The sequence below is a fragment of the Neovison vison genome, chromosome 4 (genome assembly GCF_020171115.1).
Source record: "Neovison vison isolate M4711 chromosome 4, ASM_NN_V1, whole genome shotgun sequence".
NCBI lineage: Eukaryota > Metazoa > Chordata > Mammalia > Carnivora > Mustelidae > Neogale > Neogale vison.
Window position 1 is genome coordinate 216307317 of NC_058094.1, and position 19125 is coordinate 216326441.

Here is a 19125-nt window from a genome sequence, read left to right on the forward strand (position 1 = left end):
GTCACATTTACTGCTGTGGAGATACTCTTGCTCATGTGTATACATTAATTTTCCTGAACAGTGAATAGATGTTAGAAGGACATCTGCTATCCTTCATGGTTATTATGCACAGTTGGGAACTACTGACCTAGAATACAGTCAAAACCTATAATCATAAAGGTACTTAGAGTGAGGGTGAGGATAATGGTGTTTATATGTCAGTTTGCTTAAGTGCTCAATTATTTCTCTTTTTTCTTTCTGTATCATCCTTGAAAATTAGTTGATTCCATTTAATTAAAGTTGCACTGGCTTTGGTTTTTCTCTTATGAGCATAACTAGTTCCTAGTCCTATTCTTCAAAATTGCCTCCCCTGTCTAACACAATCAACTATAACAGTTTAGGAGAGGGAAGAACACCTGACGTCTTACCAGACTGGGAGCTCCTTGAGGGCAGGGTTGACACCATTCTGACACCAGTTGCTCAGACTACATTACTCTAGCGCCAAGTGTCATTCCTTGACTGTATCAATGTGTAAATCTGAGTGCGCTGTGAGAGTGGGGTAGCAAAGGACTAATGGAAGTTCCTTCATTGTCTCTTAAGGACCATTTTGGATGATTTCCCACTCTTTAAAAAGCTACCACTTAGATAAATTAAAAACTTTTCCACTATTTCCACTGTAATTCCCCAGTTGTTTTCTGTTAACGTTTCTGTGCTACAGAACCCTTCAAGCCACAAAACTTTAAAAATCAAAGAAAATGGCTATGGCTTCAGGCTTATGCATCTGTACAGTTGTGACATTTTCTCTAATACTTTTCTCTTCACCCACAGAATTTCCCTTGTATTGAAACAGTATCTAAATCTATTTTTGAGTCCGTAATTGCTGGCCACTCTTGAGAGTTGTTACCCAGTGCCAACTGATTTGTAAGAGTGGGGGGAAAGAAGTATTTACCCAGGGAAAGAGAGTAAATTCCACAAATGAGAAAGGAAAAGTAAAAATAGAGGGCAAAATTAGAGCTACCTTTTATAGCTCTCTCCTTTGGAGGACCGAAAGTTAAGGTGCTGTTACTTCAGCCCTGTACATCTCATGTTTGTCCCCTTGTGAATATGGAGGTTAATACTTCCCCTTCTGAGAAGTTCTAATCACATACAGTTGAGAGAGCTAAAAATAAGAACTTGCTTTACAACAAATTGCCAACCATAGAATTGGTTCACCATGAGACTGCGACTGGCATATAAGGTTACCTTTTTCTAGAACACTGGTCTCAATTTCCAGGGCTAGCATTTATGCACAAAGTAGGCTTGTCTTCCCAGTCCTTGCCCTATCGTATAACCCACCATTGTTGTCCTTGAAGGGTTTCCATTTGAAATCTATTTTCCTTTAGGGAAATTCATCCTCTCAGCTCTAATTAGTACCTTAATCCACCCCCAGCTACACACCAGCAGGTGTTTTGGTAATGACATAGCGGAGTAGATGTGGATGAAAGCTCTAGTGCTACTTCTCACTAGCCGTGTGACCTTTTTCAAGTTCTCTAAGCTTTCTAATGTTTAGTGTCCTAATTTGTAAAATGAGGGGAAGATAATAATGAGGCAACACATGTAAAATGCTAATCATAATGCCTAACATATGGTTTGACTTCAGTGAGATCTAAAACTCATTAATTTTTAAATGTTATTAATAACAACTATTTTCATAATTCATGATTTATTGGTTAGGAGTGCAGACCTTGGAGCCAGAGTGCCTGAGTTCAAGTTCCAGCTTCATCTTTAATTATTTTCATTAATCTGGGGCAGGTTATTTAACTTCTCTATACCTCGGTTTCCTTTTCTCAAAAATGAAGAGAATTCCTACCTCATAGTATTGTTGGGAAGATTAAATGAGTTAACTCACGTAAAGCCCTTAAAGCAGTACCTGGCATGTAACAGCTGCTCAGTAAATGCTAGCAGTTACTATTCTACCATCACATTACTTGAGGACATCTGAAGAGGGCAGTTCTTTGCAAAATGTAATCATCAGAGACTTCGAAGTATACCAAACACAAATTTCCCCTACTTCCTAACATGGCCTATGTCCAGTCCTTTTGTAACCTGCTTAAAGTTGGAAACCTTCCCCCAAGGCTCTTTCCTAATAAAACTTTTCACATAGTTATACACATTCTAGAAGGCTGCCTCTTTCCCCCATACCCATGTTATAGTGTTAATAAGTTATTCATCTGTGACAGAGGTGCTGTCTTTCTGTGAAAGATTTGTCTGTCAAGGGATGATTTTTACTAAATTGGTTTAATTTCTTTTTTCCAGCAGCCCCCTCCACGTTTGATAAATTTTCAGAATCACAGCCCCAAACCCAATGGACCAGTTCTTCCTCCGCATCCTCAACAGCTGAGATATCCACCAAACCAGAACATACCACGACAAGCAATAAAGCCCAACCCACTACAGATGGCTTTTTTGGCTCAACAAGCTATAAAACAGGTATCCATATTTGCTTTCTTAGGCTTCTTGTTCTGCTTCTCTATTTTTAGATCACATTAAATTTATAGATAAAGCAATGAAGAGCAAGAGCAAGTCCCCCCCCACACCCCCTGGATTGGTTGATTTGAGAGAGAGAAAGTGCATGAGTGGGGGGAGGAGCAGAGATAGGAGAGAGAATCTTCAGGCAGACTCCCTGATGAGTGTGGCTCCTGATGGGGGGCTCAATCCCAGGTCCCTGAGATTATGATCTGAGCTGAAACCAAGGGGTTGGATACTTAACTGACTGAGCCACCCCGGCACCACCCCCCCCCGTTTTTTTTTAATAAATGTGAGTTACCAGGTTTATTATACACAGACTAATAGAGACAAAGCTAAGAGAAAAGGTCTTGATTTGTAATTAACAAGAAAAATCAAGCCACTTATGTTGATATTGGAGTGAAGTCCCAGAATAATCAATGAGTCATAGTATGAATTTTGGCAATACTGATAGGTGTAGCTTTTAGCTGAATTCATTAAGACAGAAATATTCTAACAAATACAGGTTATATTTCTGCAAAAGAGAACATAAATGAATCTTTAAGTTGTTATAAGGAGACTTCTTAAAAACAAACTGAAAGTTTTAATATGAGGTACATAAATATCTGATTAAGCTTAATATTTACAGTTACAATATAAGTCCAATGAAGTTTAATATTTATATTCTTAATGTCTTTGGGTAAAATTATTTTTTAGATAAGACATTACTTTTTAATAAGTAAAAGTTCTCTTTGTCTTCTCCAAGAACTTGTGTCAGCAGTCTTTCCAGCTTAACACTTACAGATTGATTTCAGTTTTCAGGTTTTTTTGCCAAGACCAAATTAAGGAATATGCTATTTTCATAATTCTGTGATATTCGTTTAATCAAATGATCTGAAAATTCTGTTGTAAAAAGTACACACACTGTAAGTGTGTGTGTGCACACAATTAATTAGGCTTTATTGTAATACCACTAAATTTTCTTGAATAATATTTAACAAAAATACTTTTATTTAAAAGTCATACCACTATTTCATCAGTAAAGGGAGGTGCAAAGGGCCCAAACTACAGTTTAGCCTTAAACTTTCCTAATAATTTTGTGACCTTGTGCAAGTTTAATCTTTTAAATGTCATTTGCCCAAACTATGCATTGAGTACCTTGTAGAGTTGTGCTGAAAGTGAATGCTAACATATACAGAAACATCTAGCACATTCTGTGTACACAAATGTGTGCTTTCCCTCTTCCCCATTTATTATTTTTAATGGGTAGACACACACTCTAAGAATGTTCTTTAAAATGATTCCTGGTCAAAATGTAAACATGAACAAATAAATGAACAAACTAAGAGAATATAGTGGGGAATTGGTTTTCAGTTGGTTAATGTAATAAACTGTAGCATACTTGCACAGTGAGAATACTTTAACCTATTGAGAAAATGCGGTAATCTATATGTGATTATGTTATATGGGAAACGTTCTAGAATTTTTGTGGGGCATTACCTCATTTTCCTGGTTGTATATCTGTTTATCATATGTGTGACATATATGATTTATATTTACATCATATGTATATGACATATATGTATGATATATATGTATATACATGATACATAAAAACCTGGAAAAATAAAAACATTATCTATAACTGTGATTATTCTGTGGAAGGGAAGGAGGATTAGGGTCCAGAGAAAAAGAAAAAGATGGATGATGGATGGATGGATGGATATATATGATGGGTAGGTGGTAAAGAGAGGACATTCACAGGTTTCTTTACATGGTATTTTCAGTAAAGAATATAAATTAGATTTTTCAAAATTGGAATGCTTTTGACACTATCAGTCTTTATAGTGTAGTCTGTGTATAAACCTTGTGTTTGGAGATTTTTTTTTTCCCTTGCATAGTCTTGAGATGCCTCTCAGTTGATTTCCTTTTATTTTATGTTTCATTGTTTTATTAAAATTTTCAAACACAGCAAGTTGAAAAGTTGGATAGGAGACATATTGTTCTATTTGCCTTCTCATTTATTATTCCATATACCTATCTATTCATCCATCTACCAATCAGGTGTTTTTATTTTGTGACAGGTTTTGAAGTCATTTGTAGAGAGCATCATGGTTCACCTCTATACTTCTCATTCCTAGTATTCTCTGGATTAATGTATTTGTTCTAGCTTTAACTGAGATTTAACTTAAATAACAAAGATTTTCCTCCAGTGCGTGTTGAGGTTTGATTATCTGTTCATATTTAAGAAGTGGGTTGGGACGCCTGGGTGGCTCAGTTGGTTGAGCGGCTGCCTTTGGCTCAGGTCATGATCCCATATCGGGCTCCTTGCTCGGCAGGGAGCCTGCTTCTCCCTCTGCCTCTAGCCTGCCACTCTCTCTGCCTGTGCTTGCGCTCTTTGTATCTCTCTCTCTCTCTCTAACAAATAAATAAAAATCTTTAAAAAAAAAAAAAAAAGAAAGAAAAGAAGTGGGTTAAAAAAAATCCTAAAAGCCTTGGTCTAGAGCTAACGTTTGATGATTGAGATTTCATGCTAGATTAAGGCTATAAGGCAGATTTATTGGGAGAATTCCGAGTGTTGCCATTTTTAAGTCTTAGGCTGGCCCAGTTCCCAGAGGATCTTCCTGTCCTCCACCTAAAATGCAGGGCCTGGCTGCTCCTTGAAGCCACACGGGTAAGAAGAATGGTAGGGGGCCAGTGGCAGAGTGTGAGGGAAGCTAAGCATTCAGTGTGAGTATGGTTTCTTAATCTTTGTTTTCAGTGCAGTAGTTTTCTTCCTTCTCATGAACCTGGTGCCTTTCAGTCAAATGACACTGTTTTACCTATTTTAGACCATAAACTTCCAGCCTTCATCTGTGGAGATAGAGAAAGTCCACATTATCTTGGGGTAACTGCAGGTAAAGAAGGAAAGGAACATGGGCTTTAGTGCTTCTTAAACAGACTTCTCAGCAGATCGTCCTGTTTTCAGCCCCAGATTCACCTTTCATGCTTCTAATTTCCAAGCCCGTAAGGGTTCTGCAGTATATATTGACTTCTCTGTTTTCCGCACTGCCAGCTTAGGTTTCAGCTTTAGCAAATTGACTAAGTGATTGCTGTTCATCCCTCTTCTTTACAACTTCCAAAATGGGATTTCTGTCTTCTTTCCTATGTTCTTTGAGTCAAAATCCTTTTTTAAAAATTCCCCATAACCATTACTTTAGTTTCAGATGTCTCAGGTAGGGACTGAAGAAAATGTATGCGTTTAGCCGTCCATCTTTACCTCAAAGTTCCTGTCTATGTATGTATTCCTTTTGCAATATATATAAGCTTTCCGAGATGGGGTATTATGGTTTTCTGGTTAAAAAAATCAGTGCTTTTAGTTTTTTTTATTTTTGGACAGGATTAATGATAATTATATATATATATCTGTCCATCTCCTCCCCTTCCCCCTGCCTTTCAGTTGAAATTCTAGTTGAATTCAAATAGCAGAATGTATCTTCTACTTTGTTTTGTAACAGAGGAACAGGGATTAGTTGGACATTTTGTGTTTTGGCCTGCTGATAGACCACCTTTCTCCTCTCTCGCTACTGTAGTGGCAGATCAGCAGTGGGCAGGCTACCGCATCAACTGCCAACAGCACATCCTCTACTCCTTCTAGTCCCACCATTACTAGTGCAGCAGGATATGATGCAAAGGCTTTCGGTTCACCTATGATTGATTTGAGCTCACCAGTGGGAGGTTCTTATAATCTTCCTTCTCTTCCAGATGTAAGTATACACAAAATTTATACTAAGAATCTTTTGAGAATTTTTAAGTGAACTTAGATCTGGTAAAAAGCCTTGAGTTAGTCAGATTATAGGTTGTGTGTTTGGTTTTAGAAGTCATTTTTATTCTTTAGAAATATAACAGGAGGAAAAATAAAAAGATGCTAAGCATTTAAATATACTACGGGATATATTTCATGGCACTGCAGTTAAAGGTGTCTGTGAATGAATGATTACAGTGATTGAACAGGGAAAGCAGGGAAGTGGAGGATCTGAGAAGAGGTACTGGCAAGTTGAATTGCTGGAATGTGCTCTTTCAGAGTAAGGCTGGCAGGGGATACTAGAAGACATCAGAAGAGGTGGAGATAATTTTAACAATGGAAATGAAAACATTTCCTCCCAGATCATACTGGCCAGTGCAGAATTACCTCTGATTTATTTTATATTTAAATTAAATACATGCACTTGCCATTTTTGTAAATATGACTTTTTAAAAAATCTCCAAAGGCAGAAAATCCAACATTCTATAGACAGATCTCCAAGTGTAAGTTGATACTTATTTTACCTTACCTTAACCCTGTAAGGTTAGAAAATTGTGACAGAAACATTAAAAACTTGTAAGAAATATCTTGTCAGATTGTAAAATAATTTTTTTAATTTTCATTTAGTTGGTTTTTCAAGTTATTGAGATCAACTAATATTTCAATGTTAATCTTACCAGAGTTTCTTAATTTTTAAAATAATGGTGTATACTTTAAATGGGTGAAGTACATGTATTTTTCATACTTTGATACTTCCTATGTGGTACATAGGAAAGCTTCTTTTGTCTCATTCCTATAATTTTATTTTAGCTTTTAGGATTACCTTGCGATGTAAATAACTTTTCTTACATTAAGAGCCAATAGATCCAGTCACATTCCAGTATGTTTTACACTCAGAAAAGTATTGGCCAAGGTATTGCCCAAGAAATATTAAACATAATTTAACATAAAGGTGTGCTTACCACCTACCCTAAAGAGGACCCACAGAAAGTAGAATTGTCCTTCTGCTCTTTTCTCTGCAGTCTTCAGGTACAGGTGACACTTGGTCTCCCAGGCTTGCTTGACTGAAATTCTTTATCTGAACCATAGAATAAAGAAGCTGATTTGAGTGACCATTTTCTCAGTCCTCTCAAAGATGGTTCATAACTAGCACCATTCTAGATGGAAAGTTGAAAAGTAAATTCATCACACACAATCTGTGCCCTAGGACCATAAGACTTAAGCCCCTCGTAGAATCCTGATTGAAAAGGGCTGGAACTATGTTAGAGAACTGAACTTGAACTTCAATCACAAAGACATTTTGGGGAAATAAATGGTCTATTTAAGTATGATAAGTATTTGCATCTAGAGAATTAAAGTCTTACTCAGTAGAAATTTATCAGTATTTTAACCAAGAAATCAATTAGAAAGAAGTGTTTCCTTTATACCTGTTACATTAAAGCAAGAATCTAGAGAGGATCCATTCTTCCTACCAAATAGTAGTACTGTACTTAAATGAGTTAGTGTTCTAGAAATGTGTGATGTGTGGGCCTACTTGATCTATGCAGTCCTACCAACACCAGTTCTCAATGTGAGCCAAAGACAGTGGGAATCGGGGGCTCCACAAGATCCTTCCTTTGTAAGGCCACATTTTCTTCATGTTGTTCAACCAAAACCACACAGCACAACAGATTGTGTGTGGAAGCAGATATAAGAATCTAGCTGGCTGTTAGTAAGCCAAATTAAAGAGGTTTGCTAACATGTAAAACTGTGCTATTTTTCTCATCACCTTTTTTTTTAATTGACTGCCATTTGTTATTTTTAAATAAGTATTTTTTGTTTCACTTTTGATGGGTTTGAATGACACATGATACTCTTATCTTTGCTGATAACTTCTGAACTACTATGTCCTCAGCATATTTACTAAGATGGAACATTAAGAAGAATGAAAGCTTTTTCAAGATTGTTTATGGGGAAAATATGCATCAGAATTTCTCAAATAGGATATTTACATATTTTATTATTTGATAGTAATTATACTATTAAACTTTTCTATTAAATTTAAAGTAGCTTTTAACTTGCAAAGTCAGGATGCCGTGAAATAAATTTCTTTTCTTATAAGATTGACTGTTCAAGTACTATTATGCTGGACAATATTGTGAGGAAAGATACTAGTATAGATCATGGCCAGCCAAGACCGCCCTCAAACAGAACCGTCCAGTCACCAAATTCATCAGTGCCATCTCCAGGCCTTGCAGGTAAAGTGGGCTTCTTTGGATTTTGTGAGTGTGTCCCATTTTTTACTCTACTTGCAATGACCCCTACACCCCTTTTTTTGGATGATTAAAATGAGTCCGAGTTTTTGGCACTATTTAAAATTAGTATACTTTCAAAGTGGGAAGCAAAGGTTAAACCTCTGTACCTTTTCAATTTCAATAAAACTTAAGGCATTAGAGCATTCCCAAGAGGAAATTAGTATTACACATTCTCTTTTTGATAAGTTTGCCTGTATTGTGTTCTCTTTTGGGGTGTAAGTTGCCTAGGGTCCAAATTTAGCAGTGTCATTTGCTTCTTGGTGGTTTTGTTTGGTATTTAATTAATGTTTAAAAAATTTTTAACATACCTACTCATTTCCTTTAAAGCACTCTATACCTACCCCCAGAGACCTTGGCAAAATAGGTACTCGAGAACAAAATAAGGAAGGAGGAGAATTTCTCAGGTCATTCAACAGTCACGCAACAGTAATGAGGCAGTTACACAATTTAAAAGGAGACGCTTACTTAAAACATAAACTGGAAGAACACTGTTGACAAAATATGGCAGAGAAAATGTTTAATTATAAAACAAGTTTGTACAAATAAATAAGACAAGTACTCAGTATTGCCAGAGGACATGAGTAGATAATTCCCTGAAGAGGAAATACAAATAGCCAGTAACTTGGGGGATTAAGTCTCACTAGTGGTCATTAAAAATATCAAAACAAGACATAATTTCTAACTGTTGAAGTAGCAAAGCCTTAAAAATAGTGAAAATACTCATTGATAAAAATGTGAGAAGAGAATCCTCCGATACATAGCTGGCGGGAGTGTAAGTTGACGAAACATTTCTGTAAGCCATTTTTACAATATTACTAAAGCTAACATTTATCCATTGCTGACTCTGTGCTAGGCATTGGACAAAGTATCTTAAGGCCATTGCCTGTAGAATATTTGTTTCAGTATCTCCATTAATTGGTCTCTGTGTGGCTTGCTTACTTGGACTGCTTTTATATCAGTGCCTGCCACTTTTTATTGTCTTCTGTAGCTTTCACTGATGCTGGTGTCCTCACTGACATTTTACCATGGTTATTCTAACTTGGAACATTTGACAGTGTTTGGAAACATTTTTGGTTGTCACATCCTGGGTGGAAAATACGGAGGGATACTGCTAAGCATCCTACAGTGCACAGAACCACCACCACCCCCCCCACAAACGAAGAATTATCTGGCCTAAGATGCCAACAATAGGTTGAGACCCCTGCTAGTCTAAGGGAGTTAGACTTTGCTGGGAGTCCAACAACTGCTTACTGTTTTTTATTATTTAGTTGTGTTCCGGTTTCAATGTAGTATTACGTCAGCACATTCAATAGGAATTTAATACATAATTATTAACTCATTTTATGAATGTGAATGATTTCCTCTTCTTCAGGACCTGTTACCATGACTAGTGTACATCCACCAATACGTTCACCTAGTGCCTCCAGTGTTGGGAGCCGAGGAAGGTAAACTGACTCAACCTTTATTCTCTCATATATAAATCTCCAGTTAGATTTCTCTTGACTGTTGCTCCAACGTGCTCTTTTTTTTTGAACAGCTTCCTTTATTTTTAACTTTTAAATTAAAATGTTAATAATTATTATATATTAATTTGATAAACTAGTGGATCAAGTAAATAAAGTGCAGTTTTGTCTTTAAAGGTACAGAAATTGGGATGGGGGTTAATATGTTGAAAATAAGAAAATACATTTGACTTTGCCTAATAGCAAGGAAAATTTAAATGAAGTAGGTATCACATGCTGTACTATATAGGAATGTATACAAATACAAGCTTAGGGAGAAAAGAAACAATGACTTTATACTAACTTCAGTGTTCTGACTTTTTTTAAAGCCAAACATTAATTCTGCCTTAAAATAAATGAACTCATAATAGTTGAAATTCTATCTCAGCTTACTGCTTTGCTCCTCTACTTCTTATACTTGCAAATTTCTCCTAGATAATGAACCCAGTTCTTAACTTGCCTAATCATATGGAAGAAGCATTCTCTGCAGAGAAAAAGGTTGCTTTTAATCCCCTAGAACACAGTGGCTATCTGTAAAAGGTTTTTGTCCCACTACACTTTTAAATAGCAAAACACCAATAATTTATGTCTCTAGTTAATTGTCTTCACACTTCATGACAGTAAATCATTAATGGGAGTCCAGGGTCTCTGTCACTGAATAGAGAAGGAAATGGGACATGGGAAAGCCTAAAAAGAAGATGCTAGCTCTAAGATACTGAGCTTCAGTTGTAGAGCTTCAAAATATTGAAGCCAATTTTCTTTTAATTCAGATTTTATTTAAATGTATTTAAATGTCTTTCCAGAAGTATAATGTAACTATTTAGATAGGCTAATATATAAAACTTTTTATACATGAAGCAGTTGCTTTTCAGTTATGTATCATTTATTGATAATGGAACATAGTAACCATTGCTGTGAAGATATAGCATTATTCCTAAAAGCTCTTGTTACACTTTGTCTTGAAATGTTTAAGGTGGAATTCTTTGATTTTTTTCCCCCCTTCTTTCTTATAGTTCTGGCTCTTCCAGCAAGCCAGCAGGAGCGGATTCTACACACAGAGTCCCAGTGGTCATGTTGGAGCCAATCCGAATAAAACAGGAAAATAGTGGACCTCCTGAAAATTATGATTTTCCTGTTGTTATAGTGAAACAAGAATCAGATGAAGAATCTAGGCCTCAAAATGTAATTATATTAATTTGGGGAATACTATGCCTATTTGGGGGATAGGATGAAAGAAACTTTTAAATAGCAGGTAGGCGATTATAATTTGTTATATTTGAAAACCAGGAAATAGTCAACCAGGGTCGAAAAATTTAAGGAACTCTCTCAGTAAATTAAAAGAAGAAGATGGATAGAAAACAGAGAGAAGAGTTTGAAAAATCAGAGGCTCAAACAAGGAGGCTGGGCATTTGAATAAAACAACATGGAAGATAACTGCCAAAAAAATAATACAAGGAAGCTTACTGTAACTGAAAAGCATGATCATCTGAGTTGAAAGGACCCATCAAGTACCAGAACATTAAATGAAAAAAGGACACAAGTTACTACCATAAGTTTCAGAATACTGGGATTTCTAAAAGCCTCCACATGGAAAAAAAACACCTTCTACAAAGGAGCAGACATCATAATGGCACCAGGTCCTCAAAGTGGACACTTGAATCTGAAAGATAGTAAGGAAATATCCAAATTGTGAGGGGAAAATATTTCATAGCCAGAATTCTGTATCAATCATGCATAAAGATTAAATAAGCATTTTTTAGATATGTATGTAGGGTCTCAGAAATTTTAATTCTCGTGCATTCATTCTCAGATATTTGAGAATATGCTTCATCAAACATTGAGTGAACCAAGAAAGAAGGCGTAAGATACCAGAAATGGGATCTAACACAGAAAAGAGTAGCTCCCAGTACAATAGCTTCTCTAGTGCACCATGTAGCAGAGGACAGAAGACTTCACAGGGGTGTATGTAAAGGCAAAAATGTTTGGCAGTGTTGAAAGGCATTTTATCGCCGTACGGGAGTTTGTAAGAATGACTTAGAGTTAGGACTAGAAAAGTAAGCAAATGAAAGGAAGGAAGGGAAGCAGGAACAATTGAACTATAGTAAAAACAAAAAGACAAAAGAGGAAGTGTAGTCATAGTACATTGTGTAGTTATGTAATGAACAATATTTATAGCCCTAATTAGATAAACAGACACCTGTATTACACAAATTTGACTAAAAACTAGATCTGATCAGGATATAACCTGAATACACATTTAACCAAAAATTGAATTTTTCAGGATACTTAACCAGTGCAACAATGATAGTGACATTAAATAGATGTTGCCCATAAAGTTACACTGGTACCTAACAACTTAAAAACAATAAAAAAATAAATAAATTGGTCCTTAATAAAGCTTAAGAGGGTGGCATGAATGGCATGTGTGTGTAGGGAGGGGATGGAGAGGCAAGAAAGATTAGAAAAATCTAATCTTCGATACTAAGGAATATATATACATATATTTAAAACTGAGCATGACCTGAGCTGAAGGCAGATGCCTAACTGACTGAGCCACCCAGGTGTCCCAAATTTAGATTCATCTTAGAATTACCAATGATTTCTGCAGAAGTGAAATTCTAGGATTTAAAGCACTGTACTTTTCTGTGAATGATAAAAATTCAACAGTAGGCATAGTTTCTGTCTGAGTATAATTTGAACTAATAACTCAGTGTATTTACAATTCATATGGTTGACTCGCCACTACACACCTATTCTCCCATTTCTGTAGCTGTCAGCAAATAAAAAGAGAATTCTTATATTATCCACACTCCCTTTCTGCTGATTGTGTATTTTAATGATAGTTTTTAGTAGAGGTTCATGTTTTTATCCCTGGGGACTCCTATAACAGCAGTAAACCTGTCTCTTACATTTTTACTTCTTCAGTACTTCTTTGAAGTACCCGGGTGCCTATGAGAGAGGATTCTGCAGTCCAGAATTGTAATAGTACAAGTAAGGAATATAGTACAAGTCAGTTTTGAGAAATAAGACCTGTTCTTCTTTCCATTGCAGGCCAACTATCCAAGAAGCATACTCACCTCCCTGCTCTTAAATAGCAGTCAGAGCTCTACCTCTGAGGAGTCTGTGCTAAGGTCAGATGCCCCTGATAGCACAGGAGATCAACCTGGACTTCACCAGGAAGGTTCCTCAAATGGAAAGTCTGACTGGCTAGATGCCTCCCAGAAGTCACCCCTTCATGTTGGAGAGACCAGGAAAGAGGATGACCCCAACGAGGACTGGTGTGCAGTTTGTCAGAATGGAGGGGAACTCCTGTGCTGTGAGAAGTGTCCCAAAGTATTTCATCTTTCTTGTCATGTGCCCACTTTGGCAAATTTTCCAAGGTAAGATGGTATTTGCTTCCCTTTCCCACAGTCTTTCACTATAAATAACAATCACTGATCATTGTAATGTAACATAAAACCTTAGAAATGTAAAGAAAAGTCCACTTCACACAAATGCATACTCCAAAACCTTCAACATAGGGTTTTCAGTACTCTGCGTCCCATTGCCTGTGCATCTCTCAAAAACCTAGACTGTTGGGACGCCTGGGTGGCTCAGTTCGTTAAGCGTCTGCCTTCCCCTCAAGTCATGATCCCAGGGTCCTGGGATCGAGTCCCACATCGGGCTCCTGGCTCAGCAGAGAGCTTGCTTCTTCCTCCCACTCTGCCTGCTGCTCTCCCTGCTTGTACTCTCCCTCTCTGTTAAATGAATAAATAAAACCTTAAAAAAATTCTAAAAAAAAAAAAGAAAGAAAGAAACCTAGACTGTTAAGAAAAAAAAATAGCCAGTCCTTCAAATTATTACAGGTTCTTAACCTAAAGAACAATGATCCTGGTACATAATAATTGCCAAAATACTCCATCATATTTGCCAAGCATTGAGCTGTATCATTTACAAATATGTCAAGTACATTTTCATACCAGCCCTGTGCGATGCTGCTACTGCTGATCATGACGACGACGAACAGCAGCCACTGGGCTGATCCCTTCAGTTCTTCAAAAGCTATACTTTTTAAATTTTAATTTTACACTTAAAGTTGCAAGAATAGTACCAAGAACATTTCTTTTTCTTGAATCATTTTAGGGAAGATGCCAGTTTTGCCTCACATCAGCCATAAATTAATGTGTGTGTTTGTTTTATGTGTTTATTTCGCATATGTGTTTCATGCCTCTTTGACTAGACTAATATTTACAGCTTTGACCCTCGTGCTGTATTGCTGCCGTAAGGCTCTCCCAGCATGGTGCTATGTACACAGTAGTTACGCATGCAGTAAACCCTCAGTGATTACAGTTGATGCCCAACAAACAAATCTGTACCGTAGATGGTGGGGAGGAGGTGGGAAAGGGAGATGGTGAAGAGAGAAATGATGCAGTAGGAATTCAGAAGTACTTTATCCCCCAACAGTGGAGAATGGATTTGCACTTTCTGCAGAGACTTATCTAAACCAGAAGTTGAATATGATTGTGATGCTCCCAGTCACAACTCGGAAAAAAAGAAGACTGAAAACCTTGTTAAATTAACACCAATAGATAAAAGGGTAAGTTTTTTTTTTACCCCAACATTTCTAACATACATTGTTAAACAGGTTTGTTTTTTGTTTTTTTTTTTTTTTGTTAGATGGGGATTATTGTAATGCCAGTGTGCCTTTCATTAGAGAAGTGTATATTCAATCAAATTTTATACTGGCCTCTTTTTCTTTAGTTTTTCTTTAAGAGTATAGGAATCTTGAATAATATAACTTACAACTTTTTCTGGTTAAAAATAATCACAGTACTGCCTATACATTTTCTAGAAGCTTAAGACTGTACTGGAGCAAGGTAAAACATGTATCCTCTATGTGGTCAAGAATTGTAGTTTACCTTCAGTAAACTTGTTTTATTTCTCCTGTAAATAAATTTTCTTCCTAATTTGTTGAGAATCAGCAGGAAAGAGAAGGGCTTTTCTATTTACTCTTCCTGAAAATAGTTCCATTCTTTTACCAGATGGTACTGGGTTTATACCTCAAAGCCAACTATTATAGTTAAGTGTAATTGACATTTAAACCTACTACATCAACACTTCTTTAAAGTTCTTTGCTAAACTATTGAGTAAAACAATCAGTATGAAAGTTACTGTGCAAGAGAGGGCCCAAACACACACTGCCAGTGCTACACAATAGTTACTGGGATTAAACCCTCAGCAGAGAAGTAGCTAAGTGCCTGGATAGCACCATGTGCATTCAAAGAGGCAGCCTTAGGACTGGACACACCATAGAAAAGGGTCCCTCTGTGGATCTGTTAACATACAAATACCCTTCTTTATTGACTATTAATAATCAGTATATAAATTAGAGAGATAAATGGAAATTTGTTTTTAGAGAGCTTTTAGATAGGTTTCATATGATACTGCTTTTTGTTCCTATAAGAACTGCTCTCCTATATCACATACAGCCCAAACTGTTAAACAGTAGAATTCAGTAAATGACTGAAGAGATCAGAACTCTAAGTATTGATATTTTTCTGGTATTCATCTGGTTTTAATTTTTATTGTATTTTGAGACCCATGGCATTGGTATTAAAAATAAGCTGTGACTTCATTATTTTACTATATTTTTATTTTTTTGCTCAGAAGTGTGAACGCCTACTTTTATTTCTTTACTGCCATGAAATGAGCCTGGCTTTTCAAGACCCAGTTCCTCTAACTGTAAGTATTAACATCATTTTGTGCATTTTTACATAGTTGGATGATTTTTGTTGTTGCTTTTTAGAGTGCACACTAGTGGGAGCAAGGGGGTGGTGTAGGGAGAGAGAATCTTTTTTTTTTTTTTTTGGGAGAAAGAATCTTAAGCAGACTTCATGCCTAGTGCAGGGCTCAGTTTCATGACCCTGAGATCATTACCTGAGTCGAAATCAAGAGTTGGACCTCAGCCACCCAAGCACCCCACAGTAAGATGATTTTTCTAAACTTGATTGTGAGAATGTGGTTTTTTTAGCATTCTGTAGTACTTAGTTTCCTATATCTAATCCAAATCTTAAAGCTTTATTAACACAAATGGAATACTTTGATCTTGAATACACTTTGATGTTCACAAATTGGCCCCAAGCTTGTATTCATTTCTCATAAATTTTCATGTATTTTACCCACTACTCTCTGCAGTGATTTCTGTTAATCTCTTTCAAGAGGCTTAGGCATATAGCCTAAGCTATTGGGGAAAAACTTATAACTTGAGATAAATTCTTTGTACATATTTTGATTTACACAGGTCCAGACTTCAAGTACTAAGTAAATTTATAACAGTAGAGGAAGGGGTGTCTGTGTGTGTGTGTGTGTGGAGGGGGGTGTACCATAGGTTTGCTATATTGGTTTCTTTATCAGTGACAAAATAGTACACAGAAAAGCAATGAGAACAATCTGAATTTTATTTTCCTGCTTGCAAAATGTATTTAGGACTGGTAGAATTTAGTCTTTTTATTATACCATCTCATTTATTTTGAAAGGTGCCTGATTATTACAGAATAATTAAAAATCCAATGGACTTGTCAACTATCAAGAAGAGACTACAAGAAGATTATTCCATGTACACAAAGCCTGAAGATTTTGTAGCTGATTTTAGATTGATCTTTCAAAACTGTGCCGAATTCAATGAGGTAAGAGGAAAAAGCAAAAAAAAAAAAAAAAGAAGAAGAAAGAAATAAAAAACCACAGCAATGGAGAGGTAATATTAAACCAAACACTTTCTCAGCAAAAGAGATGATCTATATAGCATAAATTTCCAGAAGTTCAAGTTTGTCAGGTAATGAAAGGTAATTAGGAAGACGATGTCCACATTCCTATTATTCCTATTCAAAGGTTTATTATATGGTACATGGAAATGCAAATTATAGCTGACAACTTAAAAACAATTTAGAAAATATTTTTATCTAGAAGCAGCCTTTATTATTCCCACCTTTATTTCTTAAAATATGGCACTTCCAGACTAAAGTCTTCTTGATGCTGATCTTGAAATATTAAGGTTGTGGTCTAAATAGCTCTGGTATTTAAGTTTTCTCAGTTTCTGATCTTTCAGTTGATCTGAACATCTGTCAAACTTACAGACTTTTGTTGATGGTTTGTTTCTGTACTGGTTACTTGTTCCAGAGATCCACATTTCATTTAATTTGCTTTAAAAAACACCCGTTCTGTGATTCTATGACTATGGCATCTCTTCGATAATCTCAATTTAGTAATACAGTCATATAGCTATCACTACCTTTAGAATAATCCAGATGATTCCAAGCCTTTTATTTACTTACTTGACCTTCTCTAGACTTTGCTAGCCCCAGACTATTACTTACTTTATATTAGTGATGATGCATAAACATTTTCTCAAACTTGAGTTAAAAGAGAAAATGTGAGAAACATACTTTTTTATTGACTGTCTAAAATATTGGTGTTTGTTTTTAATTCATGTTTTTATTTTTATCCACAGCCTGATTCAGAAGTAGCCAATGCTGGTATAAAACTTGAAAGCTATTTTGAAGAACTTCTAAAGAACCTTTATCCAGAAAAAAGGTTTCCTAAACTAGAATTCAGGAATGAATCAGAAGATAATAAATTTAGTGATGACTCAGATGATGACTTTGTACAGCCCCGGAAGAAACGCCTCAAAAGCATAGAGGAACGCCAGTTGCTTAAATAAGGAACACCATTGGTGTGTGCTGGTTTTTAGATTTTTTGGTTTTGTTTTTAAAAAACATTTTGTCGGTAATTTTAACATCATTACAAAAAGAGTTTGTGACCACTCTGATCTGTAAGTTTTTGATGTTTACTAGATTTTGATTTCCTTAATAAACCCATTTCTTTTAATCTTCTTACTAAGAAAGAAAAAGAAGGGAAGTAAGGAAAGGAGTAAAAGGGAGTTGGAGAAGGGAGGGAGGAAGGAAGGGAGAAAGAAGCATCAACAACAAAAAGACATGCTTCCTACTTCTTGGATTTCAGAACTACAGTTGGAGTGATAGCAACTATAGAAAGGAAATAGAGTACGTATGAACTCTTAAGTTGAAAATTTAATGTGGTTTGGATGTGTGCATTAATCCATTTTTAGAAAATACCACTACCCATTAATTATGGCCCAACCATGAGTTTAGGTGTATGGTACTTAAGAACAGTACTCCGGGAACATGAGTGGTAATAAGAGTTCTATCCTAGAATGCTGACTGGTACAACAAAAAAGTAGATTAGATGCTATTAAGAAGGCACCTAACAGTATATCATGTAAGATGGCAACTGTATTAAAGAAAAAGCAGGAAAACAAATGTTTGATTTTTGTTTTGTTTTTCCCTTGTCTGTAGAGGTGTTTGGTATAGCAGGTGTTCAAAGCCACTTTTCGTACATTTCTAAATATAACTTCTTCCACTGAGGAAGTAAGTGTACACGTTTGGTTTGCTGTGTGTGTCTGTGTGGTTTGTTGTTTGCTTTTTAACTGTGCAGGTGATCCTTTCATAACGACTCATTGTTTGCAGTATGGCTGTTGGTGGAACTACCGAGAACATAAAACTACAGCAGTGTGCGCCATGTTTGATGTGAGGATTCTTCAGCATATACCCTGGGCATTAAATATAAGTTCCCCTGAAAGGGACTAGTTTTGTGGTTTTCATCTTTCTTTATAATTTGGAATAAAAATTTGTTGTGGAATTTGGGAGCAGGTAGTTGGAGGGAATTACAATGAAAATTTAATTTTTCCTGAAGCTTCTGTTTCCTATTTTTAAAAGTCAGTACCTGAAATTGAATCTTTTATCTTACTTGATTTTGAATTTCATTTTCATTCGCCCTATAGAGGTACAAAAGACCAATCTTCTGAGAGTAAGCAGTGTTAATGAGCCAGACCTCGCTAGTTAAACTGACATTCATTTATTCCTTTTGCTTGTTCAGTGTCAAAGAAGGAAACTAAATTTAGAAGAAAAAAATTGTGCCAGTCTAACATTTGACAAAATATTTACACATGAAGTTTTTCAAAGTAACCTTTATAAAACATTAGTTGACTGAGGGAATTTTTCTCTTTAGGCTGATAGAATAAAAATAAGGC

At 36.0% G+C, this 19125-nt stretch overlaps 1 protein-coding gene across 4 annotated transcripts in view; it reads left to right on the forward strand.

The window, feature by feature from the left end:
• The window catches only part of TRIM24 (tripartite motif containing 24), a 101166-nt gene extending 82811 nt beyond the window's left edge, over positions 1 to 18355 (forward strand). For 2 of the 4 annotated variants that reach the window (XM_044246666.1, XM_044246664.1), the window contains exons 10-19: positions 2275 to 2448; positions 6036 to 6209; positions 8349 to 8484; positions 9914 to 9986; positions 11057 to 11225; positions 13095 to 13423; positions 14487 to 14619; positions 15690 to 15764; positions 16559 to 16708; positions 17530 to 18355. In XM_044246666.1, coding sequence (XP_044102601.1) covers positions 2275 to 2448; positions 6036 to 6209; positions 8349 to 8484; positions 9914 to 9986; positions 11057 to 11225; positions 13095 to 13423; positions 14487 to 14619; positions 15690 to 15764; positions 16559 to 16708; positions 17530 to 17739 — 1623 coding nt within the window. In that variant the 3' untranslated portion in view covers positions 17740 to 18355. The remainder of the gene's footprint in view (positions 1 to 2274; positions 2449 to 6035; positions 6210 to 8348; positions 8485 to 9913; positions 9987 to 11056; positions 11226 to 13094; positions 13424 to 14486; positions 14620 to 15689; positions 15765 to 16558; positions 16709 to 17529) is intronic. The other 2 variants (XM_044246667.1, XM_044246665.1) reach the window with 1 other exon arrangement.
• The last annotated feature ends 770 nt before the right edge of the window (positions 18356 to 19125 follow it).